The sequence below is a fragment of the Heteronotia binoei genome, chromosome 11 (assembly GCF_032191835.1).
Source record: "Heteronotia binoei isolate CCM8104 ecotype False Entrance Well chromosome 11, APGP_CSIRO_Hbin_v1, whole genome shotgun sequence".
NCBI classification, from domain to species: domain Eukaryota; kingdom Metazoa; phylum Chordata; class Lepidosauria; order Squamata; family Gekkonidae; genus Heteronotia; species Heteronotia binoei.
Window position 1 is genome coordinate 6,066,390 of NC_083233.1, and position 17,064 is coordinate 6,083,453.

A 17,064-nucleotide genomic window follows, 5' to 3' on the forward strand; every position below is an offset into this window, starting at 1 on the left:
GCAACTGGTCAATATGGTCTTTAGTTGGTGACTGCAACAGTTAAACAACTGGACAGGTACCATTTTGTCTTCACACTGTTTGTCAAACTGTGTTATTAAAAATAGTTATGTTATTGGAATTCTGCAGAGTGTTGGGGTTTTTGTCCTGGGCATTCCTTGTTGTTCATTCGCATAGTCGAGTCCAACTCTTTGCGACCCCGTGAACAAAGTCACACCAGGCCCTCCTGTCTTCTACCATCATCCGAAGTCTGCTCAAATTCATGTTAGTTACATCAGTAACGCTGCCCAGCCATCTCATCTTTTGCCGTCTCCTTCTTCTTTTGACTTCTGTCTTTCCCACCATCAGGATCTTCTCGTGAGTGCTCCCTTCTCATTTGGTGGCCAAAATATTTGAGCTTCAGCTTCAGCATCTGACCTTCCAGGGCACAGTCAGGGTTGATTTCCCTTAGGACTGAGGGATTTGATCTTCTTGCAGTCCAGGGGACTCTCAAGATTCTTCTCCAGTACCACATCCCAAAAGCATCTATTCTTCTGCACTCAGCCTTTCTTTTGGTCCAGCTCTCACAGCCATACATTACTACTGGGAATACTATCGCTTTGACTATACGGACTTTTGTTGGCAGGGTGATGTCTCTACTTTTTATTATACTGCCCAGGTTCACCATAGCTGTCCTCCCAAGGAGCAAACGTCATTTAATTTCATGGCTACAGTCACCATCTGCAGTGATCTTGAATCCCAGAAAAGTGAAGTCTGTCACTACTTCCATGTCTTCCCCTTCTATTTGTCAAGGTGTTTTGGGGCCGGATGCCATGATCTTAGTTTTTTTGATGTTGCATTTCAAGCCTACTTTTGTGCTCTCCTCTTTCACCCTCAACAAGAGGTTCTTTAGGTCCTCCTCACTTTCTGCCATTAGAGTGGTGTCATCTGCATATCTGAGGTTGTTGATGTTTTTCCCAACAATCTTAATTCCGGCTTCTGCTTCATCCAGGCCAACATTCTACGTGATGTACTCCGCATATAAATTAAATAAGCAGGGTGACAATATACATCCTTGTTGAACCCCCTTGCCTATTCTATATCCCGTTCTGACAGTTGCTTCTTGACCCTTATATAGGTTTCTCAGAAGACGTGAGGTGGGCTGGTACTCCCCTCTCTTTAAGGACTTGCCACAGTTTGTTGAGATCCACACAAGCAAAGGCTTTAGCGTAGTCAATGAAGCAGAAATAGACATTTTTCTGATACTCCTGTGTTTTCTCCATAATCCATCGAATGTTGGCAATTTGATCTCCAGTTCCTCTACCTCTACGAAACCCAGCTTGAACTTCTGGTAGTTCCCGATCTACATACTGCTGAAGCCTAGCAGGATCTTTAACACTGTAGGATCTATAACATGACCTTGCTGGTATGTGAAATGAGCACAATGATGTGATAGTTTGAACATTATCCTTCTTTGGGATTGGCCTTTTCCAATCCTGTTGCGTTTTTCAAATTTGCTGACATAATGTGTGCATCACTTTAACAGCATCATCTTTTAGGACTTTGAATAGCTCAACTGAGATACTGCCATTTCTGCTCGTTTTGTTGTTAGTAATTCTTTCTAAGGTCCATTTGACGTTATACTCCAGGATGTCTGGCTCGAGGTCAGCAATTTCACTTGTCCTTCCCATTGTATTATTTTCTTCTATTGCTTTGCATTGTTCCTTCAGGAAGGCCTCCTTATCTCTCCTTGCTGTTCTCTGAAAATCTGCATTCAGTTGGGTGAATTTTTCCTTTTCATCTTTGCCTTTCGCTTTCCTTCTTTCCTCAGCTATTTGTAAAGCCTCATCAGACAGCCACTTTGCTTTCTTGCATGTCTTTTTCTTTGGGATGGTGCTGATTTCTGCCTTCTGTACAATGTCACGAACCTCCATCCATAGTTCTTCAGGGCATTCCTTGGAGGTTCCTAAAAGGGGAAGTGGGGGGGAGCATGGCTTGATAATGACTGGAGATCACCCAGGGGACAGGCCATTCCCCTCCCTCCTAGTTCCAGGGGAGGAGAAGCATGTCCCACATGTGGATGACCACCCCACTCCCAGATCCACCCCACTCCCAGATCCACCGAGAAGGAAACCTCACGGTAAGTGAAACCAGTCTTCCATTCCCAGTGTGATGCTGACCAGCATCTCACTTGGTTCTGCCAAGTGTTTTTAGAAAGTGGGTGGTGCCAGGGGTGACTATTGGCCAGGATGGCTTTGGAGTGACCATCAGAAATCTGATTGGTTTTGCAGATAAAAACCACATTGCTCAGTAGCAGCTGCTACCACTGTTGGTTTTGGTCTCTCTCTTAATTCCCATTGAGTCTCCCTCTTCTCCCCTGTGCTTGGTCATCTTGTGTGTGTGTTTGTGGCTCCACCTCCTTTGGCAGCCACTTTTGGGTTGCATCCACCACCATGTATCAGAATTTCAAAAAAGGTTGGGGAGCCCTGGTCCAAATAATACATTATTTGAGGGCTTTGTTAGCTAGCTGCATGGCAATCTCAGAATCAATATGTAATATGTTCCAGGAACTGTGGAGAGAGAAAGCGTCGACATTCCTACTGGGTGTGTGCAAACTTTTTGATGTGTTTAAATAGCTTGGTAGACACCAGTTTTTGTGAGTATTCACTCTGAGGACTTTATTTAAAAACAGATTGAATGGTTCTGTTTTTTGCTTCCAAATTTTTATAATGTTGCTTTGCCCATATGTAAAAATTATCGCATTTTTGTCTAGTTTGAGACATACATTCAATTAGAATAATTAACTTTTAATCTGTCTTCAGTCAGTTATTGATTGCTCTTGTTTGTCTGGGCTCGTTATTAAAGGTACATCTATGACCAGCCAGTGGCACTATTCTCCCCTTTTTTTGCCATTAGCATTATGCTGCTTATTGCTAGCTTTGTATGAAGAAGCTGATAACTATTGGGCATCTACTTAACTGCTGACTGCAACAATTTTGATAGTTCTCTTTTGTCTTTTTTAAAGTGAGCAGTGAGGATTCGGATAATTCAGAAGCAAACGAATCTGGAGTCAGTGAAGAAGTCAGTGAATCGGAAGATGACCAGCGTCCTAGAACAAGGTATAAATCAAATCAATAAATGTCTGGTAGAAGTGTTGGATTCCCTCTCAAACAAACAAACACAAGCCTTTATTGGTATATATAAGGTTATAAATAAGGCAAAAAAGAGATACAGAATAACAAAATAAGCCAGTCATATACAGTTATACATTGGACAATTGATCCTCGATTACCAGACTCAAGAATAAAGCAACCTTTTCAGTCATTTCAGGTGACAAATCTTTCAGAAGACGGCAGACCTTTGGAGCATCTGAGCACCTTGTCATATTGAGCAGAACTGGGTCTAGAAACCTCAGGCGTATAGTATCATATTGGGAACAGTAAAGAATATGGGACAACAAATCAACTTGTTTTAAATTGCACGTACGAAGTCTTAATGAGAGTGGGATTTTTTAATATCACAATCACAGAAGCTTTATTGACATAACAACAGTATCAAATCAAGGAAGCAGGAAAAGAAAAGTTGGTTAATTGAACATTCTAAATAGACTTCTTCTCCTGTAAGCACAGTAAAGGAAGTTTGTCACATCTTCGATTTCAGCCTTATTTGAGGCTAGTAAACTCACTATCTTGTTTCCATCAGATTTACCTTCCAGGGATTGCAATATAAGATCCAGATAAGATGCACGTAAATCGCAGTAGAATCTACAGGATAAAAGTACATGGTCCATTCCTTCAATTTTTTTTATATCTACCATATGTACTTGCTAATGGGATAGTATTACATCTGACAAGAGTGAATGCTGTACGCAGTGGTGGAACATGGAGAGTTGTGTAGAGCATTTACTCTTGCCAAATGTAATACTATCCCATCAGCAGTTACCTATGGTAGATATAAATTCCCTCTCTCCCCCCCTCCCTTTTTAAAGTGAGACTCTTACTTTGTGTATGAAGCTCTAGAGGTTGGGAAAACGTGTAATTGGTGATACAGAACATGAACATAAATCCATAGAGAACACCTGCTTGCCTGAAGAGTCCTTGAGGCCTCTTTGGGCGGGAACCTGTTATACAAGCAGCTGCTTTTATTCCTGAGAAATAGTGACTGAGACTCCTCCAACTTGACCAGAATACACTTCTGATGCATACGAAATGATCCTCCAGTTTTTGTCCTCTGTGCTTTGAAACTTCTGTTGGATTTTCTGACCTGCAGAGGGCTGATTTTTTTCTTGAAGGGGGGGGGGGCAGCTAACAGATAAGGAGAATTATAATTATTTCTCCCCAGCAGTCTGCTTTCTGTTCACACATAAAAGACCTTTGTGGAGCCAGTCTCTTGGTGTAGAACTAGAACTGGGGTTCAAATCCCTGCTCAGTCTTAAAGCTCACTGGGTGACCTGGAGGCCGTCTCTGCCTCCCTCCAACCCTAAGCCATGTCACAAGGCAGCTCAGAGGCTAAGATGGCACAAGAAGAACTCTGCATATCACCCTGGATTGCATGGAGAATGGGCAGGATAAAAATGATAGATCCATTCCACTGCTTGGAGGGGGAAATGAGTGAGAGAACAGAAGGAAATGATTGGCTGTTACATTTAATTGGCCAAAAAGGATTAATTCAAGAACAACTGTTTGCTACTTGTGAATAAATAGTAAGTCTTCACTTTTTTAGATCTGCCAAGAAAGCAGAGTTAGAAGAAAATCAGCGGAGTTATAAACAGAAAAAGAAAAGGCGGCGCATAAAGGTCCAGGACGATTCATCCAGTGACAATAACAAGGTATCACATACTTAGAATCATAGAGTTTGAAGGGACCTCCAGGGTCATCTAGTCCAACACTTTGTATAATGCAGCAAACCCACAAATACCTACCCCAAGAGTGGTGGAGAACTGGGTTTGATTCCCCACTCCTCCACAAGCAGCTGCTGCATGATATTTGGCAAACCACTTGTGGCCAGGATTCAGAGAATGTTGAAGCAAATGTTGGGATACAGGGGTCTGCTTTACAGTAGTGGCCTTTTCTCCTTTCTCCATGGTTGGGGACAGAGGGTGGTGCTAGGAGAGATTCATCAGATGAAAATAGATCATCAGTTGCAATTCCCATGTGTTTGAGCTTCGACATGATTCCATCTTGCCAAGCAGCATTATAAAGGGTCCCTTTTTAGATAGTTGAGCAAGCTAGCTGGTTCAGCCCTATAAAATATCCGTAACCAATATTTAAAAGTTGGAGCCCAAGCTTTTGTTTCAATCAGAGACTGGCCTGTTTCTGAACAGATTACAAAATAAGGAACACAGTTGGGGATTCCTAAAAGTTGTCGCAGAAATGCAGCCTGGATACTTTCTATTTTTTGGTTCGGAGTATTAATCCACAGAGGGATACCATATAAAATTTGTGATAGAGTTTTAGCATTAAAAGCTCTGATTGCAGCAGGCAATGTCTTTCCTAGATTGGCTGAGGGAGGAGGAGGGAAAGAGCCTGAGAAAGCCTTCCGTTGATTAGCTGAGGGCTCTTCACTCTCCTCCTCTGGAAGGGAACTAGCCAGAGATGGGAAAAATGGCATCCGGTGGCAGCAGACCAGATACAGAGAGGGAGATGAGGGAAAGTGAGAGACAGAGAGAGACTGAAGTCCTGTGCTAAAGACTCACAATGTTCTCAGAGAGAGAGAGTGTTGGTCTGAAAGGTCTCACTAAAGGCCTCTGAGGGAGAACTCAATGGGGTCAATCCTGCCTAGGGCTGCCAGTTCCAGATTGGTGGGAAATTCCGGGTGGAGATTGAGGAGGGTGTGGTGGTTAGGGCTTCAGAGCAGTGTCTGTCAGACCCAGGTTCTTTTTGTGGAAGCGGATTGGGTGATTTCGGACCAGTCACAGAATTTCAGCTTAACCTCCCTTGCAGAGTTCTTGTGCAGATCATGGGGGAGGGGGTGGGGAGAGGAGAATGATGTAAGCTGCTTTGGTTCCCCTGCCCATTTTGGAGAAAGGCTGGCCTTTTCACATGTAGAGGCCGCAGGGAGGGGGAAGTGATAAAAAGCTGAAGTAAGGGGCAGATAAAGGGAAGGAAATAGGGTCGCCAGCTCCGAGTTAGGAAATTCCTGGAGATTTAAGGGGTGAGGTCTGGAGAAGGTGGGGTTTGAAGAGGGGTGGAACCTCATAGGGGTACAATGCCATAGAGCCCACCCTCCAAACCAGCCAATTCCTCCTGGAGAACCACTGTTGCCAAACTCCAGATGAGGGCTGGATATCAATCAGGATTAGAACTGCTCTCCAGATGGCAGAGATCAGGTCCCCTTGGGGGGAGGGGGGGGAGTAAATGCCTTTATTTGGATGGGCAGGGGGTGAGAAGATGCCAAGGGGGGGGGCACTCGCTCAGAGCCTCTTTCTAGAGCTTGTTGGTTTTTTCTTCACAATGAGCCTTTTTCCTACCCTGTTTCCCTGAAAATAAGACCTACCCAAAAATAATTTCTATGCATTTATTAAATATAAGCCCTACCCCGATAATAAGACTTAGTGATGGGCGTCGCAAAAAATTCAGGATGGAATTCCAGGTCTGGAGAGTTATGACAGTGTCCCAGAAGATGACTTAACTGTATTTGAATAAACGTAGATTGTTGTATCATACTTAATAAAAAATAAGACATCCCCTGAAGATAAGCCCTAATGTGTCTTCTTGAGAAAAAACACAGTGTCTTATTTTCGGGGAAACACGGTAGTAATAATCGCAATTGGCTACGGTTAGAAGAAAGCACTGAAAATTGTGGGGATGTGGAAGCCCTCTTTGGATCCTGAATTCAGAGTCTGGGGCAGTGCCCCAAGCATCCTGTATATACACCACGGCAGTAAATAAGCCAGGCAGTTGTGGGTTGTCGGTTCCCAGGCCCCTGAGGCCCTCTGGAGTGGTTTCATGGTTTACTTTACTTGCTTGTTTTCTTTAATTGAAGTCCTCATTATAAATACAAAAAGGTTGTAGGCCTCTCCATTGTTTTCTTTGGATTTCAGCAGAGTAATTCTGAAGCTGAAGCTGATGATGATGATGATGATGATGATTCAAAATCTCCTGGGAAAGGCAGGAAGAAGATACGGAAGATTATAAAAGATGATAAGCTTAGAACAGAAACACAAAATGCACTAAAAGAAGAGGAGGAGAGAAGACGACGGATCGCAGAAAGGGAGCGCGAGAGAGAAAAGCTAAGAGAAGTACTTTTCCTTCCTTGTTCTTTCTTTTAAAAGAAAAGGGTTAATGGATTTATTTTAAAAATCAAGAGTACAGAGAGAATTTAAAATTAGAAATACAAGCCAGAAAAGACTTTGAATTTGAAGTTTGCTTCCAGTTTCAGGAGTATCCACTGACACACAGTGGGAATATAGGGCCCTTAAAATACTTACTTTGGGTTTAGTAAAGAGCATGGTGTGTGTTCTGGAATTATGTTGTAGCCTTTCTGTAACAGCTTGAATTGCTTACTATTTGGAGTTCACACAAGTTTGGTTTCCAGGTGATAGAACTAGTAGATACACCACTGAAATGTCCAATTACAACAAAGCTGGTTTTAGATGAAGATGAAGAAACCAAAGAACCTTTAGTTCAAGTTCACAGAACGATTGTTACGAAACTGAAGCCTCATCAAGTAGATGGTAAGAGCACACAATAAAAAAATGTCTCGTGAAATTCTGGATTTCTCAGGAATTTACATTTTGAACTGGTAGTGTCAGGCAGCCGATGCAAAATTTAAGCCGTTTTGTCTCTCTCCAAATCAACGCCAAGCGCTGAATTATTTTGCTTATTGTTGAATTAAATAACTTCTGCAGCCTACTTGATCGGTCTTTAATGATTTTTTTCTTAAAAATAATTATTTCTAGGTGTTCAGTTTATGTGGGATTGCTGTTGTGAATCTGTGAAGAAAACAAAGAAGTCGTCAGGTTCCGGATGCATTCTTGCCCACTGCATGGGCTTGGGAAAGACGTTGCAGGTACATTTCATGCATCTTTGTGAGGGGACAGATCTTGCTCTCTCTAGCTTCTCCCAGTTAACGCCAGGAATCCTGTGCCATTCCTTGTTGACAAATATGTGTTGCCTTTTTAATGTTCCCCTTTGAGGAAAAGCACCATGTCCCTGGGAGAGCCAGTTTGGTGTAGTGGTTAAGTGTGCCGACGCTTATCTGGGAGAACCGGGTTTGACTCCCCACTCCTCCACTTGCACCTGCTGAGATGGCCTTGGGTCAGCCATAGCTCTGGCAGAGGTTGTCCTTGAAAGGGCAGCTGCTGTGAGAGCCCTCTCCAGCCCCACCCACCTCACAGGGTGTCTGTTGTGGGGGAGGAAGGGAAAAGAGATTATGAGCCGCTCTGAGACTCTTCGGAGTGGAGGGCGGGATATAAATCCAATATCTTCATCTACCTCACAGGGTGTCTGTTGTGGGGGAGGAAGGTAAAGGAGATTGTGAGCCGCTCTGAGACTCTTCGGAGTGGAGGGCGGGATGGAAATCCAATATCTTCATCTACCTCACAGGGTGTCTGTTGTGGGGGAGGAAGGGAAAGGAGATTGTGAGCCGCTCTGAGACTCTTCGGAGTGGAGGGCGGGATAGAAATCCAATATCTTCATCTACCTCACAGGGTGTCTGTTGTGGGGGAGGAAGGGAAAGGAGATTGTGAGCCACTCTGAGACTCTTTGGAGTGGAGGGCGGGATATAAATCCAATATCTTCATCTACCTCACAGGGTGTCTGTTGTGGGGGAGGAAGGGAAAGGAGATTGTGAGCCACTCTGAGACTCTTTGGAGTGGAGGGCGGGATATAAATCCAATATCTTCATCTACCTCACAGGGTGTCTGTTGTGGGGGAGGAAGGGAAAGGAGATTGTGAGCCGCTCTGAGACTCTTCGGAGTGGAGGGCGGGATAGAAATCCAATATCATCTTCTTCTTCTTCTTCTTCTTCTTCTTCTTCTTCTTCTTCTTCTTCTTCTTCTTCTTCTTCTTCTTCTTCTTCTTCTTCTTCTTCTTCTTCTTCTTCTTCTTCTTCTTCTTCTTCTTCTTCTTCTTCTTCTTCTTCTTCTTCTTCTTCTTCTTCTTCTTCTTCTTCTTCTTCTTCTTCTTCTTCTTCTTCTTCTTCTTCTTCTTCTTCTTCTTCTTCTTCTTCTTCTTCTTCTTCTTCTTCTTCTTCTTCTTCTTCTTCTTCTTCTTCTTCCTCCTCCTCCTCCTCCTCCTCCTCCTCCTCCTCCTCCTCCTCCTCCTCCTCCTCCTCCTCCTCCTCCTCCTCCTCCTCCTCCTCCTCCTCCTCCTCCTCCTCCTCCTCCTCCTCCTCCTCCTCCTCCTCCTCCTCCTCCTCCTCCTCCTCCTCCTCCTCCTCCCTTGGTGCAGCAGGAGAAGCAGCCTGCTTTCTAGAAACACTTAATGGCCCCACAGGACCCCTCATCTAGCACAGCATAATGAAAGCCTTTCTGCAGTAAGAGCGAGGGCTTTCCATATAAAGACATAAGGAAAGATGCATAGTTTCCCATAAGGCCTTTTCCATATTCATTCAGATGCTGGCTTACTTATCCCCTTGGGGGAAGAGGTATTCAGGAACAGCAAAAGTGGAAACAAGGAGAAACTAGCTGGCCAGTTTGGTTGCATAGAAAATATAGGGTAATACAAGTTCACAGGGAGAGGGGGTGAGATCTCATTCTCCACCGACTTTGGCTCTTCTCCCTTGGGCAAGCCACTCGGGTGCTCAGTCTTTCCTTCCTCTCTCACACACACACGCCCCACCCTTTCATGCACCTACCTTTGTTGTTCTGTGCAGTCCCCACATGCAGGCCATCCACCAGAAGATTTCCAGCTGGCCTAGTAACAGAGCAGGAGGGCCTCCCTCCCAATCAGAGCCTGACCTAATAGTCACATGCTCCAGGGAGAGGCTGCCCTCCTTCCCTCAGTTCTTTCTTTGCTGCCACCTTGAGAAGAACATTCCTAGTTAGATCCTGGTCAGTTCATCAGAAAAAAAGAAGGATGTCTTTATTCAAAAAATGTTCCTCTTGCTGGACAAAGATGTCTCAGATGTCCCGTCTGTCTTTTGAACCCTGGGGGAAAACCGCATGGAAGATCTGTCAGTAGTTTACCTGTGCAGATTGTGCCTCCTGCCTTAAGGCTGCCTTATGGGAGGAGGCTTTATCTACATCCGTTAACCTGGCAGTTAAAACATCTGACCTGGTCAAACAGCCTGTTTTTTCAGCCCCCAAGCTGGTCTCTGATCATGTTTCCTGCCCTCCGCTGGTGGTTTCAGTCTATCTCGTCCAGGGGTGTCAAACTAATTTGTTATGAGGGCTGGATCTGGCACAAATGTGACCTTGTTGGGCCAGGCCATGTGTGTCATAAAATGTAATGCCAGGTAGCGGAGATATAAACTTTATAAAGGAATCAGACAAACACAACAGATTAGCACTCTTGCAGTATTTTGTTTATTTAACAGTTTCTGATAACTGAAACTTGCTCTGAATTATTGCATCAAAATCTGGAGACAATGTCTGTGCTGTAGCAATCCTGAGTATGCTGTTCAGGTGTGTGTCTGTAAGTTGCAAACCTACTTTTGATTTATTGACATTCATGACAGAAATCTCATGGTCAGTGCTCTGAGCCTGTCCCAGCAGAAAGCATGAAATGACTGGGCATTGCAAGCTGTTGTACCTAAGCTGCTTCATGTGCTGGTCAGCCAATGGTGAAAATAGAGGCTTTGTTCCATAGCTCCTGTGCAATTCAGCAAACCTGGCAAAGCAAACTGTGATACAGAAGGAAGCAAGAAAGAAGGAAGCAGATGGCAGCAAATTGCTCGCAGGCCTGATAGGAGCCCTCTGATCCGGCCCTTGGGCCGCATGTTTAACTTCTCTGATCTAGTCAGTTCCAAGATCAGCTCCAAACCATAGACATTCCAGGGCGTCAGAACAGGCTCCAGCCAGGTCCTCATTGGAACCACCAGCTAAGAAATGCAGATGGTAAGGCTGAACACAAAAGTCATCGGTTGGTATAGACAGATTGGACTTGGAATCAAAAGGGAAGCTTCAAGGGAACTAAAAGAACCAGTTCCAAGGACCATTATTGAGACGTACTGTCCTGCACACCTCTTCTCCTAGTGGGCACTGTCTGAATTAATATGTGATCTAGTCTCTCAAGATGTTTTCTCTTTGGGACACATTGCTGTGTCTCCTTCTCCACTGTCTCTGTTGGCAACTTCAGGTCCAGGACACCAGTAGTTATGCTTAGTTTTATAAGAAAATGGTCGGATTCTCCAGGACTGCAGATGGAACTAAGGAGTCAAATGTGAGCTTGAAAGAGAGACCACATGCACCAACATTTTGGACCCCCCCCCCTCAATCCTGTGCAGCTGTTTATGATTCCAAGGAGAAAAAAGACTGCAACTCCATAGCTAGTTCTGTTGTAGTTTTGGAACCGTCTCCTGACAATACTGTGAGAGGTCATGTCCCAGTATCTTCAAGTGAAGACTTGAATGTAAACTCAGAACAGATGGTTCAGATGTCACAGTCTTTGGACATCAAGTCACATCCGTAGACAGGCCCAAAGACAAGATCCTGGGGCGCGTCTCCCGTGACACACCAGGGATTGTAGCTTTCCTGCTCCTGGAAAAGGCAAAAATGGCTTGGGGAAAAATGACTTTAATTCCTGCCACATAAAGTTGAGAATATATACAAGGTTCAGCAAGAAGACTGTCTCTTCCTTTTTACTCATCCTACCCCACCCTTATTAACAGCAGAAGAGATACAGCCGAAGCAAAGAGTGGGCTCACATCCAACCCTGACCAATGAGGGCGGGAAGACAAACGCTGCCTTTTAGTAATTTCTTTTTCAAATTTCTATTCTGCCTTCCCCACAAGTGGGCTCCGGGCAGATCACAGATAAATAGTTAAGCCATTTTAATGATAAGGCTTGAAGCAAACATTAATTACTTCCATTCACAAGACCCGATCTTACCAGACTGAATTGAATTGGCAGACCCTTGGCACTTAGGTTGCAACATAACAGCTTCCCTTTTCCCACACCCACTAAAAGTCTTTTGAATTAGTATTAATTCCCCCCCCCCCCCAATGCTTCATTGTTACTTCTAGCGAAGGTCACATTCCACACACACTTCCCAGTTCAGTTGGTTTCTATCTGCATTACCCAGGGAGACTAGCTTAGTGGTGTCTCCCCGTGCTCCTCTTCCACCTGGAACATCCCACAGCACACAGAATACTAAATGGCTACAAAATCAATGGGTTATCATTCATGGGTGCAATTCACAATATGGAGTCAGTGCATTGTATAAATGCAATGTCAACAGCATGCTAATAATGGAGCATTAATAAGCAAAGGAAATAATGCCGGTAGAGCCAACAGCTATAACTGTCAGGGACTTGTTGCTGACACTGGTGCCTCTGGACTCTGAAGCTGATTTGATTTGGACCACGTAAGAGTGGTGTCTTCAGCAGGGCCCCCCAACTTTTTTTATTGGACACCCATCACATCAACTAGTATTCTTTGTCATCTCTAAACCTCAGGAAAGCAAATTACCAAGCTATTATGGAAGTTTAGCAGCTCTTTTTATGGGTGAATATCACTCTCTATCTAGAACCAGTAACTGAGTAAACTCAAGGTGGTTGCCCTTTTCAACAGTGATCAAGACCCAGGAGACGCCAAACATCTGAGGTAATTTTATGCCATTCTGTCAAAAAATTGGACAAGCCATCCAGGCTATGATGCCAACCACTGATGGTCAGAACGAAGGCTTGGGGGCCTGCACGGGGTCATAGAATCATAGAGTTGGAAGGGAACTCCAGGGTCATCTAGTCCAACCCCCTCCACAATGCAGGAAATTCACAAATACCGCCCCCCCCCCTAATTCTCAGGATCCACATTGCTGTCAGATGGCCATCCAGCTTCTGTTTAAAAACCTCCAAAGAAGGAGAGCCCACCACCTCTTGAGGAAGCCTGTTCCACTGAGGACCTACTCTTAACTGTCAGGAAGTTCTTCCTCATTTTGAGCCGGAAACTCTTTTGATTTAATTTCAACTTGTTGGTTCTGGCCCTACCTTCTGGGGCCATAGAAAACTATTCTGCACTATCCTTTATATGACAGCCTTTTAAGTACTTGAAGATGGTGACCATATCACCTTTCAACTGCCCCCTCTCCAGGCTAAACATACCCAGCTCTTCAGCCTTTCATTGTACGACTTGATCTCCAGACCCTTCACCATATTTGTTGCCTCCTCTGTTGCTCCCCCTTGTCTATATCCCTCTTAAAATGTGGTGCCCAAAACTGAACACAATACTCCAGGTGAGGTCTTACCAGTGATGGTAAAGCGATACCATCGCTTCACATGATCTGGACGCTATACTTCTGTATATAGGATCCTTAGAGGGGTTGATGCTGAGCAGGACCAGACTTAGGACTTGAACCAGATCTACGTCAAGTGTGTTGGGTACGCTGGAAGATCTTTGCTAAGGATACTGATGCTGTTGTTTATGGGCATAGGAAACTTTGGTAAGAGGGTTAAAATACTGAGGTCGTTTTCGCACTCACCTCCAGCCGGCGCGACCCCCCTCTTCACCGCGCAGGATCTGTGCGGATTTCGCACTAAATGCCGCGGAGCATCCTTTTGCGCCAGAAACTCCCGGCGCAAAAGCCACTCAAACGCCAAACTGCTTTTTGGCGATTTACGTTTGAGCGGCTTTTGCGACGGGAGTTTCCGGCGCAAAAGGCTGCTCCGCGGCATTTAGTGCGAAATCCGCGCAGATCCTGCGCAGTGAAGAGGGGGGTCGCGCCGGCTGGAGGTGAGTGCGAAAACGACCTGAGTGGCGTTTGGGTCTCAGATATCCCAAACAACCGGGCCATCTGACAATTTTTCTTAATCTGATGGAGAAACTTATTGGTCTTAGAGGAGACCAGCGAAAAGCCTCGCAAGCACAATCACTCACAATGCACCAAGCCTGCCTCCCTGAAGCACCCAGCACCAGAACCAACACTCCCTTCGATCATTCCACAGATAATACTCTTGATGTTACCAGTTCATCAGCTAAGCCCCTAAAGCTGGGCTGACTTCTAACACAGGTAGCCCAACTCTCTGAATCTGAAGAAGTCCGTCCTGACCCCTGCTTTTTCAGACAATTCCACTCTTTCAGGGATGCGCCCCTCCATTGCTTCGCCCCTCTCTACCACCCAGTGCCCTGGCATCCCTGAACTGCTGGAAACTGGAACTCAATCTTCTCTTGGAGGCACCAGTCCACCATGCTGCTCCATCCATGACAATCACTACAGATGCCTCTTAGGGCTGGTATGCGCACCTGACCATATAGGGGGACCATGGCCTCCCAAGCATGCCAAGGGGGAACTGTTTCCAGGTAACTTTGCACTCTGGCAGTGGAAATATGAGCAGCTTGCATAGAGCTCCGTATTTCCCTGATAGCCACCCATCTGCCTGAGGACCTGAGTGCACAGGCGGATCTTCTAAGCCATGCGACAGCATCCCCTTGCGAGTGGGAAGTCAACTGGACATATCTCCGCCTGGTATTCCACCTGTGGGGTCACCCCCCAATCGATGTCTTCGTCACTGCTCAGGATTGGAAATGCCAGTGGTTCTGCTCCAGATTGGGTTGAATCCTAATTTTTTAGGGGACAGACATCTGTTCCCATGGTGAGACCAGTTTTCTCTATCTGTTGCCGCCTCTACCTCTGATCTCCAAGGTGGTCAATAAACTCTTGAGGGAATGCCCTCAAGGCATTCTGTTAACACCATGATGGCATTGGTTTCCTCTTTTGATTCAGCTTGCCCATGAGACGGTTCACCACTTACCTACTGCCTTGGACCTCCTCCTTACACACAAAGGCCAGGTACTGCACCATGATGCACCTCGGCTCAGACTGACAGCGTGGAGGATTCTACCGGCATGTCCTTCTAAGCCAGGGTGTATTGTGTGTTGTTGCTTAGTAAGTTGTACCATTATGAGTGGTGGCCCACGTTTTTCGCTTCATCAATGCCCTCCAGACACCCCTCCCAAGGCAGGACTTTCTGTTATCTGGAATGCTATCGCTTGTAGATTCCAGCCTCAACCACTGCTCTGTTAGAGGCTTCCTTGCAGCCATTTTGGCATATCATACTCTCATTGATGGGTACTCTGTACCATCATCGATCGTCTTTCTGGAAGCAACACAGACACTCCTTACCAACCAAGCCATTGAACCACTCCTCCATTCTTTTCATAGTTCTGCCTCCTATTCCTGGCACTTTACAGTACCAAAACGGGACAGGGGTCTCTGCCTCATCTTGGACCTCAGTGCACCGAATGCCTTCATTGCCTACCACAAATTCCACATGGCTTCCCTACACAACATCCTCCCACGGATTAAGCAAGGGGACTGGATGGTCATCCTGGATTTACAGGACACGTATTTTCATATCAGCATCCATCCTTGCCACAGAGAATATCTGAGATTTGCAATTGTATGGCGAGTTTATCAAAAGAACGGCACGGACTCTAATACAGTGCAATACCAACCCAGTGTAATTAATACAGTGTTTGACATAGTGCAGTTAGATATCTCCACCGCTGTTGTTCTGCCAGTCACCATAATTATACTACAAGCCACCAAAGCTTTCTGGGATTAACCGGCTTCCACTCCTGTATGTACTTGACCACATGTGCCATGTCCAGGAAACCTGTGTTGAATTCCTCTTTTTGCACCCAAAACTGAACTCTGTTGTGGTCTCCTTCTCTTCCAAAGCCTGTTCAGCTCATTCAACCCCATTGGACAAGGAGGGTAAGAAGTTGTACCCTCTAGGCATGAAAATGTACTTTGCTAGCATGCTTGGAATTTAGACATCTTGCTTGTATGGGTAGATGCCAATAGACCTTGTGGGAACAACTATCTGAAGCCATCGCCACTCTCCCTGAAGGCAAACGATCTACAGCTAAGCACATTCAGAAGGAAGGCATGCTCCTCACCAAGCAACAACTAAATTTATCCAAACACATTGCAAATGTCTTTGCCAAAATTCCCACATCGTCTATCACCCTTAGATGCCAAGTGTGGCTACGTTCGACCTCCCTCCTTCCTGACACTAAAACGTATGCAGAGGACTTTGTCCTGTATGAAATGGACAAGAGTATTAAGACATTGAGGAACCTGGGGGGTTCATCCTTATTGAAACCATAAGTCATGGAACAAACCCTGCTCTTTCCACAGACAGTCATCTTAACAATCTTGGAGGCCAAGGTCATCTCAGTCTTCACTCAGGCCATCTTTTGGCTCCAAATCCAAATTTTCCTCCTCAGCATCACTTTACACTAGACCAACGGGCTTTAGGATGCCCAAACAGGGCCCTTGACTTACCCATCTGGACCCTCCGGTCTCCTTCCCCCCCCTCCTCTGGCCCCACCTGCCTCTTCCCATACTTGTCATCTTGGTGGCAGATTGCATCTGACAAATGGTTCATCTCCATGGGTGTGATGCACAGAGGCCACAAAGAAGATAAACAGGTTGCTTACCTGTAACTGATAATCTTCCAGCGGCCATCTGCATTCACACCACCCACCCTCTTCCCCCTCTGGTCCTCTGGACTGCTGGCTCAGAAGGAACTGGTGGGATGTCCCTGTCCGCCCTGGTGAACTTGCACAGTGGGGCTTCTGCTGCGCAGGTCTCCCAGGAAAAGCGCAAAAGTCCCTTGGGCCTGATAAATTTCTGGCCAGGATCAGTGCAAGCATGCTATTCCCATGGGTGTGAAAACACCGATGGCCACTTGAAGACCGTCAGTTACAGGTAATCAATCTGCTTTTATTCCCTTAACTCTTATGCAGCTCTTCTATGTGGAAAGGTGGTCCAAATTCAGACAGGCAACGTCATGGGTGTGTCTTACATCAACAAACAGAACAGTGAAGCTTCCCTCCCTTTGTGCCTAGAAGCCACTGCCATTTGGGAATGGGCAATTTGAATTAGGACTCAAATGTCCCTTCAGGCCATCCACATTGCTGGTTCAGAAAACATCAAAGTAGGTTTACTCAGCAGATTAAAGGAATCCACACACAAATGGTC

At 45.4% G+C, this 17,064-nt stretch overlaps 1 protein-coding gene across 7 annotated transcripts in view; it reads left to right on the plus strand.

The window, feature by feature from the left end:
* The window catches only part of ATRX (ATRX chromatin remodeler), a 164,173-nt gene that overhangs the window by 88,280 nt on the left and 58,829 nt on the right, over positions 1 to 17,064 (plus strand). For 5 of the 7 annotated variants that reach the window (XM_060249503.1, XM_060249505.1, XM_060249507.1 and 2 more), the window contains 5 exons: positions 3,003 to 3,096; positions 4,700 to 4,805; positions 7,020 to 7,217; positions 7,514 to 7,652; positions 7,878 to 7,987. In XM_060249503.1, coding sequence (XP_060105486.1) covers positions 3,003 to 3,096; positions 4,700 to 4,805; positions 7,020 to 7,217; positions 7,514 to 7,652; positions 7,878 to 7,987 — 647 coding nt within the window. The remainder of the gene's footprint in view (positions 1 to 3,002; positions 3,097 to 4,699; positions 4,806 to 7,019; positions 7,218 to 7,513; positions 7,653 to 7,877; positions 7,988 to 17,064) is intronic. The other 2 variants (XM_060249504.1, XM_060249506.1) reach the window with 1 other exon arrangement.